This window comes from Trichomycterus rosablanca, chromosome 1 (genome assembly GCF_030014385.1).
Source record: "Trichomycterus rosablanca isolate fTriRos1 chromosome 1, fTriRos1.hap1, whole genome shotgun sequence".
NCBI classification, from domain to species: domain Eukaryota; kingdom Metazoa; phylum Chordata; class Actinopteri; order Siluriformes; family Trichomycteridae; genus Trichomycterus; species Trichomycterus rosablanca.
In genome coordinates, this window is record NC_085988.1 from 19,437,921 (window position 1) to 19,458,614 (window position 20,694).

At 40.7% G+C, this 20,694-nt stretch overlaps 1 protein-coding gene across 4 annotated transcripts in view; it reads right to left on the reverse strand.

Moving 5' to 3' along the window:
* Window positions 1–227: 227 nt before the first annotated feature.
* The window catches only part of brd8b (bromodomain containing 8b), a 32,054-nt gene continuing 11,587 nt past the window's right edge, over window positions 228–20,694 (reverse strand). The window contains exons 7-20 of one of the 4 annotated variants that reach the window (XR_010007734.1): window positions 19,536–19,600; window positions 19,213–19,355; window positions 18,753–18,944; window positions 17,084–17,186; window positions 14,125–14,250; window positions 13,776–13,957; window positions 12,022–12,537; window positions 9,291–9,481; window positions 9,090–9,182; window positions 8,926–8,994; window positions 8,324–8,606; window positions 2,658–2,753; window positions 504–2,135; window positions 228–424 (exon numbers count right to left, since the gene is read on the reverse strand). Coding sequence is in view for 3 of the 4 variants with exons in the window: in XM_062989568.1 (XP_062845638.1) it covers window positions 2,694–2,753; window positions 8,324–8,606; window positions 8,926–8,994; window positions 9,090–9,182; window positions 9,291–9,481; window positions 12,022–12,537; window positions 13,776–13,957; window positions 14,125–14,250; window positions 17,084–17,186; window positions 18,753–18,944; window positions 19,213–19,355; window positions 19,536–19,600 (2,023 nt within the window). In the remaining variant the exon portion in view is untranslated. Of the gene's footprint in view, window positions 2,136–2,657; window positions 2,754–8,323; window positions 8,607–8,925; window positions 8,995–9,089; window positions 9,183–9,290; window positions 9,482–12,021; window positions 12,538–13,775; window positions 13,958–14,124; window positions 14,251–17,083; window positions 17,187–18,752; window positions 18,945–19,212; window positions 19,356–19,535; window positions 19,601–20,694 lie in introns of all 4 variants that reach the window. The other 3 variants (XM_062989568.1, XM_062989449.1, XM_062989645.1) reach the window with 3 other exon arrangements.

Sequence of the window (20,694 nt, forward strand, 5' to 3'; positions counted from 1 at the left end):
CAACAATGTGCTTATATAAATCCAAACTGAACAGCTAACACTGCGTGCGAACACCGCCTGTGACCTTAACACACGTTATTATTTTATGTCACAAACTAAATAGATACAATTGAACCCGTGGTGTAACCTGGAGACGTATGTGTGACTCATATATTCCAAAAGGGGAATATCAGTTCTTGTCTACGTGGAATTGTACTGTAGTAAACATGACTCAGCAACTTAATCCGTGGCTGACGGAAGTTTTATTAACACACATAAATTACATTTACAGCATTTAGCAGACACTTTTATTCAAAACGACCTATAATTGCGTAGGATACAAAGCAAGCAAAAGGTCCAACACTGGCCACTTAGCAAAGGTGGGACTTGAATGAGCAACCTTCTGATTACTAGTCCAGTACCTCAACTGCTAAGCTACACTGCCCTACAAATTAAAACAACAAGCAAATTTACATACATGAATAGGCTGTATTTATACAATAACGCTAGTCAGCACAAATTACCAATTTATGCATCCAGGATTTGACCCAGTCTAGATCTGCTAAAACCAGTCTTTACTCAGGACATGTCGAAGAACCCTGAATTAATGAGTGGAAAAACATACGCTATGGATGGCCTGGTCACTGCAAACCAAAAAAAAAATCACTTGGTCAATATGATGAAACTTCATATTGACTATTTTGATGGAAGTATTTTTTTGACCATTACCATGACATGACCATGCCAACATCCACAAAGCAAGGGGGTAAGGTAGTTAATAAAAGTCATATAAATCATATACTACATCCTGTTATATGAAGTCACCAGATCTCCATCTGATCAAATGCCTATGGAAGATTTTGAACTGAAATGTTAGCACTCTGTACTGTACTGAAAAATTTTTCTGTTTTAGTTTAGTTTCAGAATATTTAAGAATTTAGCAAATCCAATTTACAACATTTTCTGGCTAAAAAGTTTCAATTTTACTTTTAGTTGCTAAGCTAAGATATGTTTGGTGTTCAATATTTGTTTAACCTGCATCAAATGCACTTAGTTAAACTACACTATATAATTAAATTGTTTGTGAGAATAAATGGAAATTACAAGGAACAGTGTTGAGTTGCTTGGGGGCAGCACGGTGGCTAAGTGGGTAGCACTGTCGTCTCACAGCAAGAAGGTCCTGGGTTCGATCCCCAGGTGGGGCGGTCTGGGTCCTTTCTGTGCGGAGTTTGCATGTTCTTCCTGTGTCTGCGTGGGTTTCCTCCGGATGCTCCGGTTTCCTCCCACAGTCCAAAAACATGCAGCCAGGCTAATTGGAGACACTGAATTGTCCTATAGGTACCTAGCCGCTAGGATGCGTAAACCAATGCATCGTAGTGCCGGTCCCAAGCCCGGATAAATAGGGAGGGTTGTGTCAGGAAGGGCATCTGGCGTAAAAACTGTGCCAAATCAATAATGCAAATCACAATCCGCTGGCGACCCCTAACGGGAGCAGCCGAGGAAATAGAGATAGAGAGTGTTGAGTTGCTTGGGTGGCGCAGCAGTCTAATGCACTAGCCCAGAGTCGCAGAGATCTCGAGCTCTTGAGTTTGACTCTCAGCTTTGCTAGGCTGCCGGCCTGGCACCAGCACACAGACATGATTAGCTGTGTCTGTCTGTAGGGATGGTCAAAAGGATTCCTATGCTGGCTGGTCAAAGGTGCCTGCAGAGAGATGGTGAATAACAGAGAGCAGTGTGTGACAGTCACCCGATTCATGCAAGGGAAAATAAGCAGTTGACAACTGCTTTTGTCAGAGGGGGCATGTGTTATGTACGGCCCTCGTCTGGCAAAGTAGGGGTCTGGAGCAGTAGAGGAGACACAAACGGGTAACTGCATATGACAAGACTGGGAGAAATGGAAAATAATGCAGAAATAGAATAATAAAAATGAAACTGTGTATATATTTACAAATAAACAGTATATGAAATTGTTCTAGCAGTCTCAGATGACAAACACAATTATACCTCATTACTAACTGCAGTTGTTTCTTAGAACACAGTGAGACAAACTATGTCTTAAACCACATATTTACAGAGTATGTAAAATACTTGCCAACACTATGCTTTTTTATGTTCAGCCCTGCACATCCTGGCTGACTGACTCGCTGATTCTTTAGCTGTAAATCCATGTAATGTGGTTAGTGTAGAATCAGTATCACACTTAATGAGTCTTCATGGCTGATATTGCTAATAAGAAGTCTATTAAAAACATCTATCCAGCCTCAACACCTTCACAAAAAGCTATGGTCCTGAACCAAACTAACATACAGAAGGGTTTTTTGTAGCTGTTAATCAGAAGACTGAGGTGCCTTTTCCATTTTATTTCCACTTTGCTGACTAGACATCATGTTTTCCGTTGCTTTAATTCCTTACAACATATTTCCTGCCCTGAGATGACCACTGTTCCACACTTGGTACTGTTCTTTAAAGAAAACAGCAACAGTGAATTCAGTGCTTATGCACACTACAAAACATCGGCATGGACGGCACTGTCTACTTTTGTCTTACATTTCAGATGGACGTGGATCGTAGATGTTCATGATCGTTAATGTCTGAAATCACGTCTTTAAACAACGAACATTTTAGCTGATATGTATCATATTAACTCAATCTGAACAACACAAACATCCAAATCTAACCTAGTAGGCAAGGACACTCAGTATTTAAACCTCGCTTCATTTCTTCATTTTCATATCTGCCTCGATGGCACTGCGACGCCCTCTAGTGCCTCCATCCTGGAAAAACAAAAAAGCAGCGACAGTAGTACAGATGTGAGCTTCTCCAGTGATAAAGATATAGGTAAAGTACTTTCTGACATTACACTCTACATGGTAAAACTTGGTTGATACTGCCTCAGAAATATAAGAGGATATAAAAGAATAATGCTCAATATTTACATAAAAATTAGGCAAATCAAACATGACCTGCTTTGATACAATTATTGAGTTACCAGTTTATTAGACTCACCTACCCGGGACCCTAAACATCAGGAACACATACCATATAAAAATATAAAATTACTGACTGTAGTTTATATACATTTATATGTACATTTACATATACATTTACATTCTCTACTCCATCCATCAATGCAAACTGACCACCTGGACTTAATGTCTTATTGATGTCCTATTGGGACGACTATGGCACTCAGAATTAAAATTTGTTGTCAAGTGCATCCCGATTGCCTAAATGATCAATTTAAATGGATTAGACTCAGGTTTACCTTTGAAGTTCATGGATCCATCTATGGATTTTCAAATTGAAGAATCTGGGCACAACCTTGAACATTCCTAGAGTTGGTTGTCTGCCTTGGTCAGGGAGTTAAGAACGATCACAAAAATCCCACGAAACCAAGAAAACAGCTGTAATGGCTACCAACTGGGCTTCTACAAAGTGTTGAATTAAGGGTCTGAATACTTAAGTGTATCAGAGATAGCAGTTTTTGTTTTCACTTCATCATTATGGGAGAGTAAATGTAAATGTATGGGTAAAATGGCAATTCTATCTATTTAAAATAAAATTCACAATACAGATGTGCAAAACAATTTAAGGGGCTGGAATATTTTCTGAATAAGCTGTACACGCCCCCTACATGTGTGATGTTCACTCAAACCCAATACCAACGTGTACTTTAGCAAGAGCGCATATTCAGTGGATTCTTGTGGCGAAGTCTTCCCGGCGATAAGATTACAGCTTTGCATCCATACGATTGTGTTTATGTGTGCTAAAGACAGAAAAAACAGGGTTTTGGGTGGGGGGCAGAGAGAAAAGCATTTAGCTGGATACTTACAAAGAGAGAGAGAAGGAAAGCAGGAGAGGCCATTGGGAGGCTGTCCTGTAGAAGGACAAACAGCAGTGAGAGAAAAAAAAGTCCTACACACACGCTCACATCATTGCAAGACAGAGTTTTAGCCTATAGAAATGTCTAGAGCTACACAACACTGATACACACACACAGCTTACAGACACACAGCTAATGCAGAGTAAAGCACATATACTGTAAGTCTTTAACAGTGCACAAACATTGATGTTCCCAGCTATGTGGATTTAATCAGTCCTGCTAAGATTTTATAAGCTGCATTTAAACTTCGATGGTCATGTACCAGCTTCCACACATGTAGGCTTTACATGCTAATGTACTAGTTCGCAGCCTGCTAATAATAGACTTGGTGGAAAACATTAAAAACACCCAAGTTTTAATAACAATAATGATTTTTCTGTCTTTCAGTTATGCCAAGTTCACACTACACAACTGGATCTCTCGTAATCGGGAGTCTTTTCAGTCTTGATCTACCATCATGAGAAATCACAGACGAGTCTGTCTGGTCTCCCAAACTACGTTTTGTCACGAAAACACGCGAGAAGTGACAACGGGTTTAATGACACCACGTCCAAAAATGCACGTCAACAATAAGCGAACGGTCAAAATTGTTTATGCACTGATGTGCAGCATAAAAGCAAGTAGGAAAAAATAAATAAATCTGAGTTAATTGGGCTACGTGACCAGCAGGGATTGTCTGTACTGTAGTGAGTTGGAGGTTAATAAATGTTTTGCAATGCAGCGTTGGTATTATGGTTTGGCGTGGACGATAAGGTCAAAAATACTGTAAAGCTTGTGTGTGTGCCCATGTATTCTGATAGAAACTATATTATGCCCCTGTCCCACGTTTTTACACTCCTCTCCGCGTTTCCCCTTACCCCGTATCTTGCGTTCTCATTGGCTATAGTTCAACATAGAACTCATTGCCAGTCGCCCGACTGATCCAGATATTTAGCATGCTAGATATTTTTCTCAAGTCTGCGAGTGCTCGATAAAATCAAGCTGTTGAACAGTTCACACATAGCGATAGAGAGCCGAGTTTTGATCCCTGAGCGAACGCAGAGTTGCTTCCGAGCTGCCACATCTATCGGCGACCAGTCAGCGAGCAAAAATCAGGGCAAAAATCGTGTAGTGTGAACTAGGCATTAATATAATCTGCAAATGACCAAACATATTTCCCCCCCGGAATCACTACAATGTTTCAGTATTAGAAATCAAGTCACTGAGCCTTTCCATGGCTGAATTACAGTCACTTTTACCCAACAGAAAACAACAGCAAGCATTTACATGCTTTTCTGAAGGATTCCAGCACTTCAGATAGGGATGGTATTTGCACCAGACAAAAGCAGGCAGTCTAGGGCCCCCTGTGATCAAATGGCCCCTTTGGAAACACAAACTGGATGTTTTAACCTATTTCAAAGTACTATTATTTTCGATAATTACAATGCATTCCCATCTCACCAGTCATGGGTGTAAAACACCATCCCATGTTACATGATGACACAACTACATAAAAGTAGATGGGCTCAAGCAAAGCAACCCTGGGTCATTTTCTTGGTGTTAACATGGCTACATGTGCTTGGGGCCGTGTACACGACACTATAGCTGTTGTTAATAGAAAATGTCAAGCAAGGTTCATTCGTTTATAAATCTGCCCCAACTTTAAAAAGTGTTCTTACTACTAAAATACTACTAACAGATAACAAAAAGATCTACAACACCCTAACTTTAGAATAGGTTTGTGTTAATAAGCTATGGTGTTTCAACCAAGGCTAGTTACAGCATTACTACACTTTAATCACTGTGCGCAATGCAGTAACACACCCTGGACAGTACACCAATTAATCATGGGGCCACAATCATCTAAAGTGACGTGAAATTGCCCTTAGATTTTTGGAAAATCTAACCCAGACATGCCACATATATCCACATATACACAAACTAGCACAGACAGAAAGCTCACACACACACATGCTATACACAGACAAACTCAGGTAGAGGTGAGATGAAAATGAAAGTGAAAGACAGAAAACTTGTGTTCCAATGCAGTTTTTGAACAGCCCTTATTGACCTTTCCTTCTCTTTCTCTTAACTGCTATCAGACTGGTGGGGTCAGTAACTGATGCTGGGTGATATGACCTGGCTCTCACTCTTCATAAAGTGGTTGGATTGAGTTGAGACCACTGAGATACATGCTTTTGTTTTTCCTGGATTATTTTTAAATAAAACTAAATGATCTAACTCATAAGCTCAAACCATATACAACTGTCTTAGACCATTATTACACACAAGTTGTATCATCAAACTTTTGGTCCAATAGTAGGGTGCTTTACACCAGCTGTCAATTAGAACTGCACATGATATGGTGATCCCCCCCCCCAAAAGTGTTCTTGCACTCACATCTTCTAGAGGCAGTTTGGAATTTACTCCAAGTTTTGCAACCAAGGACAGACCACTGTCATGCACTGTGAGCTTAAGTGTTTGGCAGTTCCATGTCAGCTAGTGACTGACTTGTTAAAAAGGTGCAACTTTCAATGTGGCACTATTGTAAGATGCCAGAGCTCTTTAATAGGACTCATTCAACGACCCTTTTTTAATGGAACAGCTACTGTATATGTTTGCTTTTTTATTTAGTGCTGTATTGCAGTTCTTTAATAAGTGCTTTTTTGCAGTATTGAAATTCTGCTGTTTAAGTCCACACCAATGTTCTATAAGTTTCATGGGCTTTTAACGTATTATCGAGACAATTTATTAGAATTAATACAGCTCTAGAACACTCTTTTAGTGACTGGGATTCCACTAAGGGCAAATGTCAAGGGATGGTAAATGAGGGCATGTTAAAAAGAGTACTGAAACTGGAAAAAGCCATGTTGACGTCATTATGTGTATGTTTCATGGAGTACTGAAACTAAGAAAAGCCTCTTTGACATCATTATGTGTGTTTGAAACGAATAAGTGAGTTAAAATAAGATGAGGCAAAGTCATTGACAATGACTAATGCACATCGTGAGGAGCTTTACATTGACATTTAAGAAGTACACACCAGTAGTCTTTAAAAAGCAATGAAGCAAATCATAAACTGACTGTGGTTTAAAATCACTTTCAAAATGAACTGAACTCACTTTTTAGTCTGGTTAAATCTGATTTTTGATGTGATTCGTTTGGGTAGGTGCGAGCACAGTAATCACACTTAGATGGGGGCCAAAACAACCCCTAAGAGCAGGTGGTTTCATTTGTGGTGAGAATGTGGTCGGACCCAACTAACATGTTGCGGTGCATTCTCGATATCAGCTATCTACAGTACTTCTGCTCAGTCGTCTAATGGCAGCATGTCTTGAAAATGCTTTACTGCTTCAGATGTGGAGATGTGCGCTCAAGAGTGAAGAATGATGTTTAGCCTGGTATATTACCCAGATAATTACCAATGCTACAACCAAATTGAATAGAAAAAGGCACAAGTCCAAAACACAGAAATTTTTTGTATTTACTTTCCCACCTCAGACACATCTGACATTCTCACATAGTTTGTTGGCATACATTTTTGTGCGCTTGGATTTTTGTGTGAAAAGAAACCGAACCCTTCAAGTTAACAAACTAAACTGCTTTGGACTAGAGCAAACTAACTACAGGTGTGAAAACACCCTAAAGTGACAATTGTTTAACCATACAGCAGTAATCATAATCTTGACAAGCTTTTGTGACACCTGGCCATGATCAGTTAGCAACACAGCTCCCCAAAATTTGAATTTATCATCTACTCAGCCCTCTAACCCATGCACTCTTATTTACATTTACATTTTCAGCATTTAGCAGACGCTTTTATCCAAAGCGACTTACACAATGAGCAATTGAGGGTTAAGGGCCTTGCTCAGGGACCCAACAGTGGCAACTTGGTGGTAGCGGGGCTTGAACCGGGAACCTTCTGTTTACTAGTCCAGTACCTTAACCACTGAGCTATCACTGGCCCACATTATTATGTTATTTCCATAACAGAACATGCACAAATATATGATCAAAAATACTGAAGACATTACAATGTAATACATTACAGACGATGATGGATTTGATTCAGATCTTGGGTGTTTTACAGAAACGTTTATATGGCTGGAGAGCATAAATAAGCATGCATATGAAACAGGCCGTGCAGATGATGCAGCCAGAACCACTCTCTGACATTTTCACAAAACATCCAGGAAGAGAAATAAAATACTTACCACTTCCATAATCCAACAAAAAAGCATTTGAGTTCTTGTGTGTGTGCATTCTTACATTTGCATTTTTTGGGTCATTTATAAGTAAGGCAGTGTTACAGTTTGCTTTCAAAAAACCCCAATGTGATTGAATTGACTTTGCATAAGCTATAGTATTAAAAATTTTTTAATTTTTTTTTTAAACACAGAGATGGGCTCAGGTTCTTCGTATGAAACTGTAAAATTTCTCACTGCATTTCTACCCCACAGACTGAATGTTTGTACGTCTTACCTTGTCATTGGGGTCCTGTTTGCGGTTAGCCTCTCGTCCCCGAAGGCTCTTGGCGCTAATTCCTGACTCAGACGTCTGCATGATGAGCTGAGTGGCCAGGAACTGTTGGATCTGCTCCAGGACGTCACGCTGCATCTCCAGGGCCATGTGGTAGACGTCATGGTCAGAGCTGTTGTACATCACTGCGTTCTGGAACATTAGCATGATGTCCCGCTGGAACTCAGCCGTGGTGCGAATCTGCCCCGTCTCTATATTCTTTTTGATGGCGGAGAGGTCCATGGGCCTGATAGGGAGGAGATTGTAAAGTGTTAAAGGTATACTTCAAGAAGAAATCTGAATATTCTTAAAGCAACTGAGGCACTTGGACACTCTAACCTACACTGCTGAGATTCAGGATTGAACCTTCTTGCTGTGAGGTGACAGTGTGACAGTGCTACCCACCGAACCACCGTGCTGCTCAATGAATGGATTAATGTGTGCAAAAAAAAAAAAAAAAGTCCAGCTGACAGTAACCAAATGCCAGGAACCTCAGAAACCATACTGCTGTGTGGTATTTTGTCATCATAATTTGATTTGGCTTACTTATTGATGCTTGTGAGTACCTGTGTACAATGTTGTGGTAGCCTGGAGCGATGTCGTCCGATACAGGTTGCAGGAACACGCTGGCATACCTACCACACATTCCAAACATAAATATGCACCTTAGACATGTAAGCCATACTTGTATTGTCTTCCTATTGTTGTCTTTTTATTGCTGAAAGCTTACCTGTGATTGGCTGCTGCACGCCACACCAGCATTATAGCTTTTTTCCAGATTTTTTGTGCCTGCAGAGCCTCCTGGTCCTCACTGCACATGGAGCTAAGACGGAGAATGCAGAAAGTGAATCAATTAATTCATCAGACCACATATAGATACACACATGCGTGCACACACGCACGCACGCACACACACACACACACTGCTCACAACTGGGAAGATGCCGGGCTGCTGGCAGTGGAGTCTGCAGTGGTGTACCGCTGGGAGTTGGTGCCATACCCATCCTCACTTTCACTGGCTGGGGGGTCCACCTCAGAAAGATAAGGCCCCTCTCCGCATTCTTTCATATCCATCGATTCATCCGCATCCACCTCACTGCCTCCATCCTCATCCTTCACCTCCTACAGTGGGAGGGAGAAAAAGCGAACAATCGGTAAATCCATAACAGCAGGGTCTGTCTTCACTGGGTCCATAGAATGGTATTATCCAAAAGAAGTTTACTCATCGGAAGGTTAAATTTCTTTGAATTTCTACGTGTACAGAATTGTATAATAACCTGACAGCATCTCTGTAAGGCTACATTTAATAATAATGCACTTAACACAAGGAGATGGAGTTCGTGTGTGTGTGTGTGTGTACACATTGAGTGCAGACTTGGGATGAAGCCAAATAGTTAAATCCTTGAGGTGGTTTGGGCATCAAGTATGCCCCCTGATCAGTATGCTCCCAGTACAGCCTTAGACATTAGGGCATACCCACTGAAATGAATATATCACCTCTGTGCCTATATAAACAGTTAACTAAACCCATTAAAAAGTAGAGGACTTTTTCCAAGTTTAGGCAGAAAAGTGGGTCAAATGTTTGATTCAGAACCACCATAACTTGGATGTTTAAACACAGATCATGTTATGCTTGCTTGACTGTAAACAATGTCATCAGTCTTTAATACCAGGGTGGTCTGGGTCTGCTTTGCTTGTCATATGTAAGAAAATGCTGAAGGAGAATGTCCGCCCATCAGTTTGGGATCTAAAGCTCAAGTTCGGTTAAGCAGCAGGACAATGATCTAAAGCACACAAGCAAGTCCGCAACTGAATGACAAAATTAAGGTTTTGGAGCAGCAGACTCAAAGACCTGACATGAAACCCATTTAGATCCAATGGCAAAACCCGAGAAAAATTGGTCGCAGAGAAAAATAATAATAAACTTGTACATGTACACCCCCTGGTGGAGGCTTTGTGTTACTTCTTGTGAACCACAATGTGACCAGATTGTACAGAGATGAATTTTTTGTGCAGCCTAAGTCATGTAAAAAATCATGAACAAAATGTGGGTCAAAATTTCTTTACAGCAACAAGTAAGATAAAAGACTTGCAGGTTATTGCAAGCGTTTCATTGTCGTTGTAACTGCCGAGGGTGGCACAACCAATTATTTAATTGGGGAAATTACATTTTTTCAAATAGGTGATTTAGGTTTTCAATAAATAATCATGATCATTTAAAGCTGCTTCTTGTGTTGCCTTTATTTTATATTAAAATAATTTGAACAATCTACACCAGGGGTGTCAAACTCACGGCCCGCGGGCCAGATCCGGCCCGCCACGTAATTTTATGTGGCCCGCGAGAGCTTAAACGACTGTACGATTGTTGTTTTGGTTCGAGTCGTTACAGAGACGGAGTTATAATTTAATGCGCTCCTGCGCCTTTAAGTGCAACTGGCGACATCGTAGTCATGGCAACTAACTTTAACCTTCGCTGAGAAGCCATGTGACTTTTACTGCAAAAGAACGCGAAGTAGCGTAGTCAGTAATGTAAACAATAATAAATAAATACAAATAATGATCTTGCAATATAATACCCAAGCATTGTCTGTAAGTAGTGGCGTTTATATTCTCAGTTGTTAGTAAATGTTTAGTGAGTATATCACAGCGTTTTAGTTACAAATTTACCGTAATTAAATACTATTGTTACTGTTACTATAGCAATTAGTATCTTTACACAAAATGCTAACTCTTTAGCGCTATTTTACGTTTGGTTAAATCTCATATCGTACCAGATGTAACACTTGACTACAGCTGTGTGCTTGTACTGTATTAAGTTCTTTATTGTTTGTATTTTTACTTCATTCTGGTGCACACAGTGTATGACACAGCTGGGAAGCAAATAAAACCGACTGTATTCTGAAGAGAGCTGTCTGTCTGTCTGTCTAGCTGAGAAAGGGGGATAAACTATTAGTGAGGGCAGAATGATTGTCTTAAAAATACACTGTAAAATCCTAAACAAACTGCATCTTTCAAAATGCAGGCTGATTTTGTGACCTGCAAAGTGACACAGCCCACCAGTAGATGATGTTACACATATTTACACATGATCCTAAAATGTACAAGAAGATAATTAAGAAAATTAAGCATAAGGAGGAAATTTAATGAAAATGAAAACAAGTTTGTGCTTCAGGAAGAGAAACCGGTGCGTCTCTTGTGTTATGAGGCCGTGTCTGTGGTAAAGTAGGACAATATAAATGCAGAATTCAGCCTCCAAGAAAAACAGCAATGTGACTGCAATCACAGCAGAATACGTTACAATCGGCCCTTTGAGGGCCACAATAATGGTGATGTGGCCCTCGGTGAAAATGAGTTCGACACCCCTGATCTAAAACATTTAAATGGGACAAATTCCCATATGGTCTAGCGGTCAGAATTCCTGGGAAGTCTTACCTTTGTCTATGCCCCCTCCCCTTTTTTCCAATCCCTTCTTCCCTATTGTCTTTGCACTATTGTCTTTTTTATGTCTACACCGGAAATGTAGCCTGACAGTGTTTTGTTGTGTCTACAACCCTGTATTGCATAATGACAATTAAGTTGAATTGACTTTGCAAAAACAGAAGAGATTAGATGAACGGCCAGTAATTATTCACAGCACTGTAAATGTATTTTTGAGTTCCTACCTTTGGGTCTCTCCCTGAGGTTGAGCTGTCCTCCGAGTCGAGGCAGGGCGTCTCGGGTTCAGGTTGCGTCCACTCCTCGCTCTCGCACTTCACAGAAGGGCTGGGTGATCTGTTTTCTGTCTGCTCCTCCTCTTTTACTCCAGCCTCCTCTTCATTACTCGCTTCTTCGCCTGGTGTTTCAGACTCGTGGGTGTTGTCTGACCCCGGTGGGGGGACAGAGTCAGGGACATTTGTGAGCATTTCAGGTACTTCAGTCTGTGATGCTTCCCCCACCACTGTGGCTGCTTCCCCCTCGAGAGCGACCGGTTCAGGTGAAGGTATGGGCATGCAAACAGAGGAGGATAGTGGCACACTTGTGGGCACTCTTGCCTGGGATATGGGGTCTGGGTCGACCGTCTTAAAGGCTTCTGTCTCCCAGGGGTTTGAAAGAGAGTGGCCGCCTGCCACAGCCTCCTCGCACAGAGAAAGAGCAGCCTCCACTGCTGCTGCATCCAACACCTCCACCGAGTCATCCACCTGAGAGAATTAAACAGAGGCTACATGGCAGGAAAGTATGCAAAAATACACATGCTAATTACATTTTGGTCTATAAAACAAGCTGGAAAACAGACCAGCCACCACAGACAATGACTATAATTAAGGCCCTACCTAATTCACGTCCATGAAAATCGCGTCACTTAACCATGAAATGAGCCAATTCCTGTGCAATATGCAATTTGCTGTGATTTTCTAAATGTAAAGTTTGTGTTTCACGATTTAATGTTTTTTTTATTTGTGTAGCATATGAAATATGAGATGCAATATGAGGAGGTCTTAGCTATCCTACAGCAATTAAGTTAGTGTAACAGACTTTACTGTGGTGTAGTGTGCTGACAATGTTTGATGTATGTGTTTACATATTAAGTGCATTTTGTTCGCTTTGGGGATTCCATAATCAGCAAAAAAAGTGTGCTTCTCTACACACATGATCATCTCTGTGTAGTCTGTGCTGCACCTCAAAAGAAAAAGCTTTCTGCTCCTGATAGTTTGTCAATGTACAGTTTATTCCTTACTTTATAAGCTCGGCAAACTCTAAAGATGCTCGGTTATACAAGCAATCGGTTAGACAAAATGTCCAAGATGTCCAGGTCTAAAGCAGCTAAAACATAACTCGGGTAACTGAGTTTGGAAAACACCGACCGATTCTGTGGACGCAGAGGGAGGGTGTCAAAACACGGACCAGAATTTATAACTATTATAGTAGGCTGTGCTGTGTATTGTAGCTTCCATTTATTCTATCATTAAATTTATGTATGTTATTTAATGACTGCTGTGAAAAGTGGCACTTTTCTTTAAAAATCTGTGAAATCTGTGATTTTTGAAAAACAAACAAGGTCTGTGAAACTAAGCAAATCTTAATGCTTAGCAAAACAGAAAATCTTAAGAAGCAGGCACTTCATTTTGTCCAACCGTAAATTCTAACAAATCCCCAGATGTGTTATTAGTTAGCTACATACAGACCATAATTGGCTATGTCTGAGGGGGGATGGCCGAGGACCCGCGATTGATGGGGGTCCTGTCTGGGGTGTGTTGTTTCGTTGTGTCTGGTGGTTCCGGGGAACCAAGACCCACCACAACCCTGATCAGGCTGGAGTGGTGATAAAAAGATAAAATAAACGGAAACACTTAAAACACCAGCAGTGATGTTAATAGGTTGTTAAAGATATAAAAGGGTTTCATCACATTATGATTACAGTTACTTAATGAAGGTGTACCTTTTCTTCAATAATTGCTATAATGTCCCCCACTGTCTCCAAGTCCAGCTCATCCTCCATGTAAGACACAGCTACCAAGTCTTCCACCAGCTCTCCGTCTCTAGCGTCCGTCTGCTCTGACCCTGACCCGGATTGTACTGCCAGTACTGCCTCTGGACCGGAACAATCAGCAACTACTGTTCCTGCACAAACACACACACAGAACAGTGTTGAAGCTGTTGATGTTTGGTGGAACTGAAAAAGATCAATTACATAAATAATTACTACGAACAAACTACAACCTTTAAGCTGCTAGAGAGACAGAGTTAAAACAGACATGCATGTTATTAAAAATTGCAGAAGCAGAGACCTGTGTTGGGTACAAAGTGGTGTCCTGGAGCAGAGAGAGCTACACTGGGGGGATTAGGGGGCTCAGTGCTGGCTGGCATCTGGACTGGGGGAGCACCTTCCAACAAGCGCGATAATGTCGGTGCATCTGACGCAGAGACACAGACACAGCGCTACAAACACCAATATTCCAAACTATTTTTAATTTGCTTGTACCAGAAAAAAAACACAATGACTAAAGATGAGCTATATGGCCAAAAGCATACAGACACCTTTCTTGTGTATTTGCCCATTTAACCCACACTGCTTGCTAAGATCTACAGACAAATACTGGAAATAAAATAGGCTGTTTTCAAGGTGGCATTAGATTTGGCTGAGCAAGCACACAAGCTTAAGCTTACCATGTGCAAAACCAAACAGTAGTAAAAATAATGAAAGAGATTATGTCCATGGTTTAAATGATATTCAGGTGTCCAGCAACTTTTGGTCACAAAATGTACAGTGGGGTCAAAAAGTATTTAGTCAGCCACTGATTGTGCAAGTTCTCCTACTTAGAAAGATGAGAGAGGTCTGTAATTTTCATCATAGGTACACTTCAACTATGAGGGACAAAATGAGAAAAAAAAATTCAGGAAATCACATTGTAGGATTTTTAAAGAATGTATTTGTAAATTATGGTGGAAAATAAGTATTTGGTCAATAACAAAAGTTCAACTCAATACTTTGTAACATAACCTTTGTTGGCAATGACAGAGGTCAAACGTTTCCTGTAAGTCTTCACCAGGTTTGCACACACTGTAGCTGGTATTTTGGCCCATTCCTCCATGCAGATCTCCTCTAGAGCAGTGATGTTTTGGGGCTGTTGCTGGGCAACACGGACTGCACAAATTTTCTATGGGGTTGAGGTCTGGAGACTGGCTAGGCCACTCCAGGACCTTGAAATGCTTTTTACGGAGCCACTCCTTCGTTGCCTGAGCGGTGTGTTTGGGATCATTGTCATGCTGGAAGACCCAGCCACGTTCCATCTTCAATGCTCTCACTGATGGAAGGAGGTTTTGGCTTAAAATCTCACGATACATGGCCCCGTTCATTCTTCCCTTAACACGGATCAGTCGTCCTGTCCCCTTTGCAGAAAAACAGCCCCAAAGCATGATGTTTCCACCCCCATGCTTCACAGTAGATATGGTGTGCAACTCAGCATTCTTCTTCCTCCAAACATGAGGAGTTGAGTTTTTACCAAAAAGTTCCATTTTGGTTTCATCTGACCACATGATATTCTCCCAATCCTCTTCTGGATCATCCATATGCTCTCTGGCAAACTTCAGACGGGCCTGGACATGTACTGGCTTAAGCAGGGGGACACGCCTGGCACTGCAGGATTTGAGTCCCTCTCGGCGTAGTGTGTTACTGATGGTAGCCTTTGTACTTTGGTCCCAGCTCTCTGCAGGTCATTCATCAGGTCCCTTTGTGTAGTTCTGGGATTTTTGGTCTCCGTTCTCATGATCATTTTGACCCCACGGGATGAGATCTTGACCCCAAGGAAGATTATCAATGGTCTTGTATGTCTTGCATTTTCTTACAATTGCTCCCACAGTTGATTTATTCACACCAACCTGCTTGCCTATTGTAGATTCACTCTTCCCAGCCTGGTGCAGGTCTACAATTTTCTTCCTGGTGTCCTTCGACAGCTCTTTGGTCTTGGCCATGGTAGAGTTTGGAGTCTGACTGTTTGAGGCTGTGGACAGGTGTCTTTTATACAGATAACGAGGTCAAACAGGTGCCATTAATACAGGTAACGAGTGGGGGACAGAAGAGCTTCTTAAAGAAGAAGTTACAGGTCTGTGAGAGCCAGAAATCTTGCTTGTTCGTTATTGACCAAATACTTATTTTCCACCATAATTTACAAATAAATTCTTTAAAAATCCTACAATGTGATTTCCTGGATTTTTTTTCTCATTTTGTCTCTCATAGTTGAAGTGTACCTATGATGAAAATTACAGACCTCTCTCATCTTTCTAAGTAGGAGAACCTGCACAATCAGTGGCTGACTAAATACTTTTTGGCCCCACTGTATATCTGCATGCACAATTTACAGATAAATCAGAATGTAATGTATGTTCCATTTTGGGGGTAGCTTTAGAAGTTTCTGTCTCACTGTGCTGCATTTTAACTTGAGAATACTTGGCAGGTATCACACCTCTGATAAAAAATAGCAAAAAACGATTTCTATACAATAGAAGAAGAATAGAATGCCTTTGTCATATCTACATTTACAGATGTACAGTGGCTGTATGGCAGAGCTGGGATTCAAACTCTCAACCTTTTAGTTAATAGTCCAAAGCTCTACCCACAAGGCTACCACTGTCTATGGTGCAGATCATGGTTAAACTGTTTGCTGAATGAACACAGAGTGGTACTGAAGACTAACGCATGGTAGTGGCTAGACTCAATAGTTTATTAAAACTTTTGGCAATCTGATAATAATGATATGACTAATGCATGCACATTTGTAAACTTGCACTGAAGTGCTTGGGTGGCGCAGAGGTCTATTACGCTTGCACACCGCTGCTGAGATCTGGGTTAGAATCCCAGTAGTGCTATCGGCCAGCAGGGCATCTACACACACATGACTGGCTATATTTGGATAGGGGTTGGCCAAATCTCTAAGATGGATTGGTGCCCTGTCCAGGGAATTCCTGCATAGCACCCTATGTTTCCTGGTGGAGCCGGGCCCTCTGCGACCCTGACCAAGATAAAGCAGTTGATGAAATAGAATGGAAAAATTACAGGGCTAGTTTCGTATATGGTTTTTATGTTGGTCAAGTGAACAGAATTATGGGATGGTCTGCTTTAAGAACAATTAATGAAACATTGCCCTTTGGCTGGAATGCAATGTTAATTCCAACACACACTCACACACACACAAAACCCAAAACATTTCAGAATCGTGTGGCAGAACATCTCTGAGTGCCACTGTTTACCTGTAGAGATATCATGACTGGAGGGAACAGCAGCTGCAGAACCGTGTACCTCGACACTGTGACCACCATTACTGAGAGCAGTAGCCACATCTCCCTCCCCCACCTGCATGCAAGACAAACTGTAAGTGGATGCATCTGACCAGAGAGCAGGTTGGGAATGAACATATCAGTAATACAGTACAATACAGTAAATTAAAACAATCCTGATAAACAAAACCTATACAAATACACAACTTGAAACCTTGGATTGGTGAGGGCACTAGGGGTTAATGACAATAAGACCCTTTTTTCCATTGCGTAGTACCCTACAATTACTTGCTGGCCGAGTGCCGAAGACAATTACAGTGTGTTGATATTCAGTATTACACACAACCTTGAGTGTGAGACTGCTTTTATAAGTGTAAGCGACAGCAGATCATGATTTCATTCTTTCTTTAACTATTACTTTTACTCAACCAACAAAAATAGTCCGGGACTGTTGCTAGGCAACACAAACATAATCCTACACAATAGATGGCTCCTACTTTGTTTGGTAAGCGCTACTCCTTACCTCAGTCTGACTACTTTCTACTACGTACATTTATTAATGTTTCTATTTATTGTTTAATCAGAGTCTGCTGGTTGTTCTGTTGTTTCTTGCTCTCCAAACTTTTTAGGCTTCTTTTTACCCCTTCGCCATCTGCTGATGACTATTAATAGTGTAAATAAGTTCCTTTTACAAGGTAACGATCGTTTCTTCATCTTATTGGTGAATAATACACCTGTTTAGCAGAGTGATAAAGTAAAAAGTCCCTGATTCCCCTGATTGTACAGGGTTCTTCAAAAAAGTTTCTGCACTTTTTAAAAATTCTATTTATTATTATTTCTATTTATTTATTTTCTCCCATTTTCTACCGGTTTTAGCGTAGTCAATTTGTCTTTCGCTGCTGGGGATCCCTGATTGCATTCAAGGAATGTATATTTCCTGCTCAGACCTGTGCGCAGTCCTTAGCAGACCCCTTCTTTTTCACCCATGCAATCTGCACAGGCGCCTTTTATCTGCTAATCAGGGACCGCTGCGACAAATGACATCACTTTTCTACATATTCACCTTCCAATGCATTTTTCCCAGCATCGTACCAACTTTTAATGCCATCAGCAAAAAGGTTTTTGGTTGAGCGTGTAGCCACTGATGCACCGCTGCTTTCACATCATCACATGAAAATCTTCTTCCCCTTAAGTCTTCTTTGAGCGTCCAAAAAGGTGGAACGATGGCACTAAATCTGGACTATAAACTCTCTCTCAATCTCTCAGACACGACCAATTACTACTCCTCCCACCCTCACTGCTTCCAACCAAAATATAAAACTGCAGAAAATTTTTGAAGATCCCTCGTAATAGCTCTGGTGTTTGCACCTCTCCCTGACTGAGGAAAGACACAAACCGTCACCTGCCAGAAAGGCTCACAGAATGCCTTGTGATATCCCAGCCTCTTCCACAGGTTGCGTTTGCAGCAGCAACAAGGAAACCAGTTGAGCCACAATCAATTGCCACAATCAATAGCTGAGATTAAAGTCAAGAGCTCCAGCACTCAAGCAATATGCAACATATTTAACAATACAATGTCCTTAAATGTAGGTTTCGCTTTTGGAAGGTAGTTCAGTGTGTAAAACCTTTCATCACAGCTTACCAGTCTGGGGCTGGCTGATAGAAGGCTGCCTTTTTTCAGCAGCTCAGAGAGCAGAGGAGATGGTGGTGGAGTGGCTTTCTGAGTCTGGAGTTTCTTCTGTGGTGATTCGTCCGTCAGAGTTCCCAAGCTTCCCTCTTTATGGCCCTGGCCAGCTGACTCGGGCACAGGAATGAACACCCCCACACCCTGAGCCTGTGCAAAACAAAAGCAGTATGGGTACGAAGTCAGAGAGTCAAGAGAGTGAGAAATCTAAAAGACTATGGACCAAGACTATCAAATCTTAGGGGTTATAGTTGCTTAATCATGACTTGCAATTGTGGCCAATTACAATGAAAGCAATTAAGGGTTAAAGGCCCTGGCAACTTTTTGTTGGTGGCAGGGAAATTACATTTTCTACAGATCAGTTCCTTTAAAGCAGTTTGTAAGGTATAAGGCAGCTTTTAAGATTTATCAGACTTACCATTGGGCTGGCACAGGATTCGTCTGCCATTGGCTGAGGAGTATCAGGTTGTGAGAGGTCCATGTTAGGAGAACTGGCCCGTAAAGGGGAGCGGACAGTGACACTCGGGAGCCTTTTGGGTGTGTTTTTAGCTGCTTGCCGTGCTGCAGACAGGAAAACGATATGATTACATACAAAACCATTTCAAGCTTTTGATGTATTTCTATTACTGACTAATAAATAAATGAAACACCAATTTGGATTTAAATAATCTGTCATTAACCTTTTTAAAGTGTGCAGTTTACACTTGGTTTTATTTGGTTTCAGACATGTAATACACCTACCTTGATAGGCAGCCTCTGTAGCTTTCCTCTTCTGCACAGCCTCCTCCTCCTCTTGCTTCCTTTTTCTGTGAGAAAATATTTACAAGATGCAAATGTTAAAACTAGGGATGTAACGATGCACCACAAGGCAGTTTAAAATCGGTGCACATGTGCCACGATTCAAATCGGTAATTCATGTAAAATGAATCGATATTCACTTTAATCAGCACAGGCAGTATTCACCTCGCCTGGTTGACATCACTACACAGTTGTACGTGATTTTCCAGCCACATTTATTTATGTGAGGATACTGTCTTTTTTATATTATTCATTTATTTATATAATGTGGGATTTGTTTTTAAATTTCATTTGAGTTATTTTCACACACAAAGGGAAATGTGCAGCATTGTTTTGCATAGTTTGTACCTACATCAGAAAGAAAAGTGCATTCATTATTTAGATAAATAAAAGATTTTATTTTATTTTTTAAAGAGAAATAATATAATGAAGCTTGATTCGTCATAATTTGTCTTCAATTTCATTTTGTTTACAAAATCAGGATTCTGTATTCTGCATTGTGGGTAGAGTGTATCATTACATCCCTAGTTAAAACTGTGGCTGAACCACATGAATTCTATAAATAAGAAAGATGTCCCAATATTTTGGCCATATAGTGAATGCAGTGAAAACAGCTTTGACCTGCTGAAATAAGGACTCCCTTTTAACTGGCAACTCCATACACAGAAGGTTTGATAAACTGTATAATGTAACAGTTACCTCATCACCGGTACATTACCTAGTGACTATATTACTCAAATCTTAGCACAATATTGACATTTTTTTGCACCTTACTCTTTCTTTCTGCTGCTATATAAACCCTACGCTACTGTATACCAGAAAATATTTTTTTTACCTCACTTATCATTTACTTAGTACCATGTACTGGCTGACACTACTCTCTTGTTTTTAGTCCTGTCCCCCTCAGTTTCTTTTGACTAGAAATGTATTTATTGTAGGTCTTTGTATTTATTGTAGTGTTTTTTATCTGTACTGGGTATATTGTATTGTTTTGCACTTGTGTTCTGTGTTGCACCCTGATCCTAGAGGAACATTGTTTCTTTTCTATATGTACTTGTATACTGCTGAAATGAAAATAACGGCTCTCTTGAACTTGAGTATT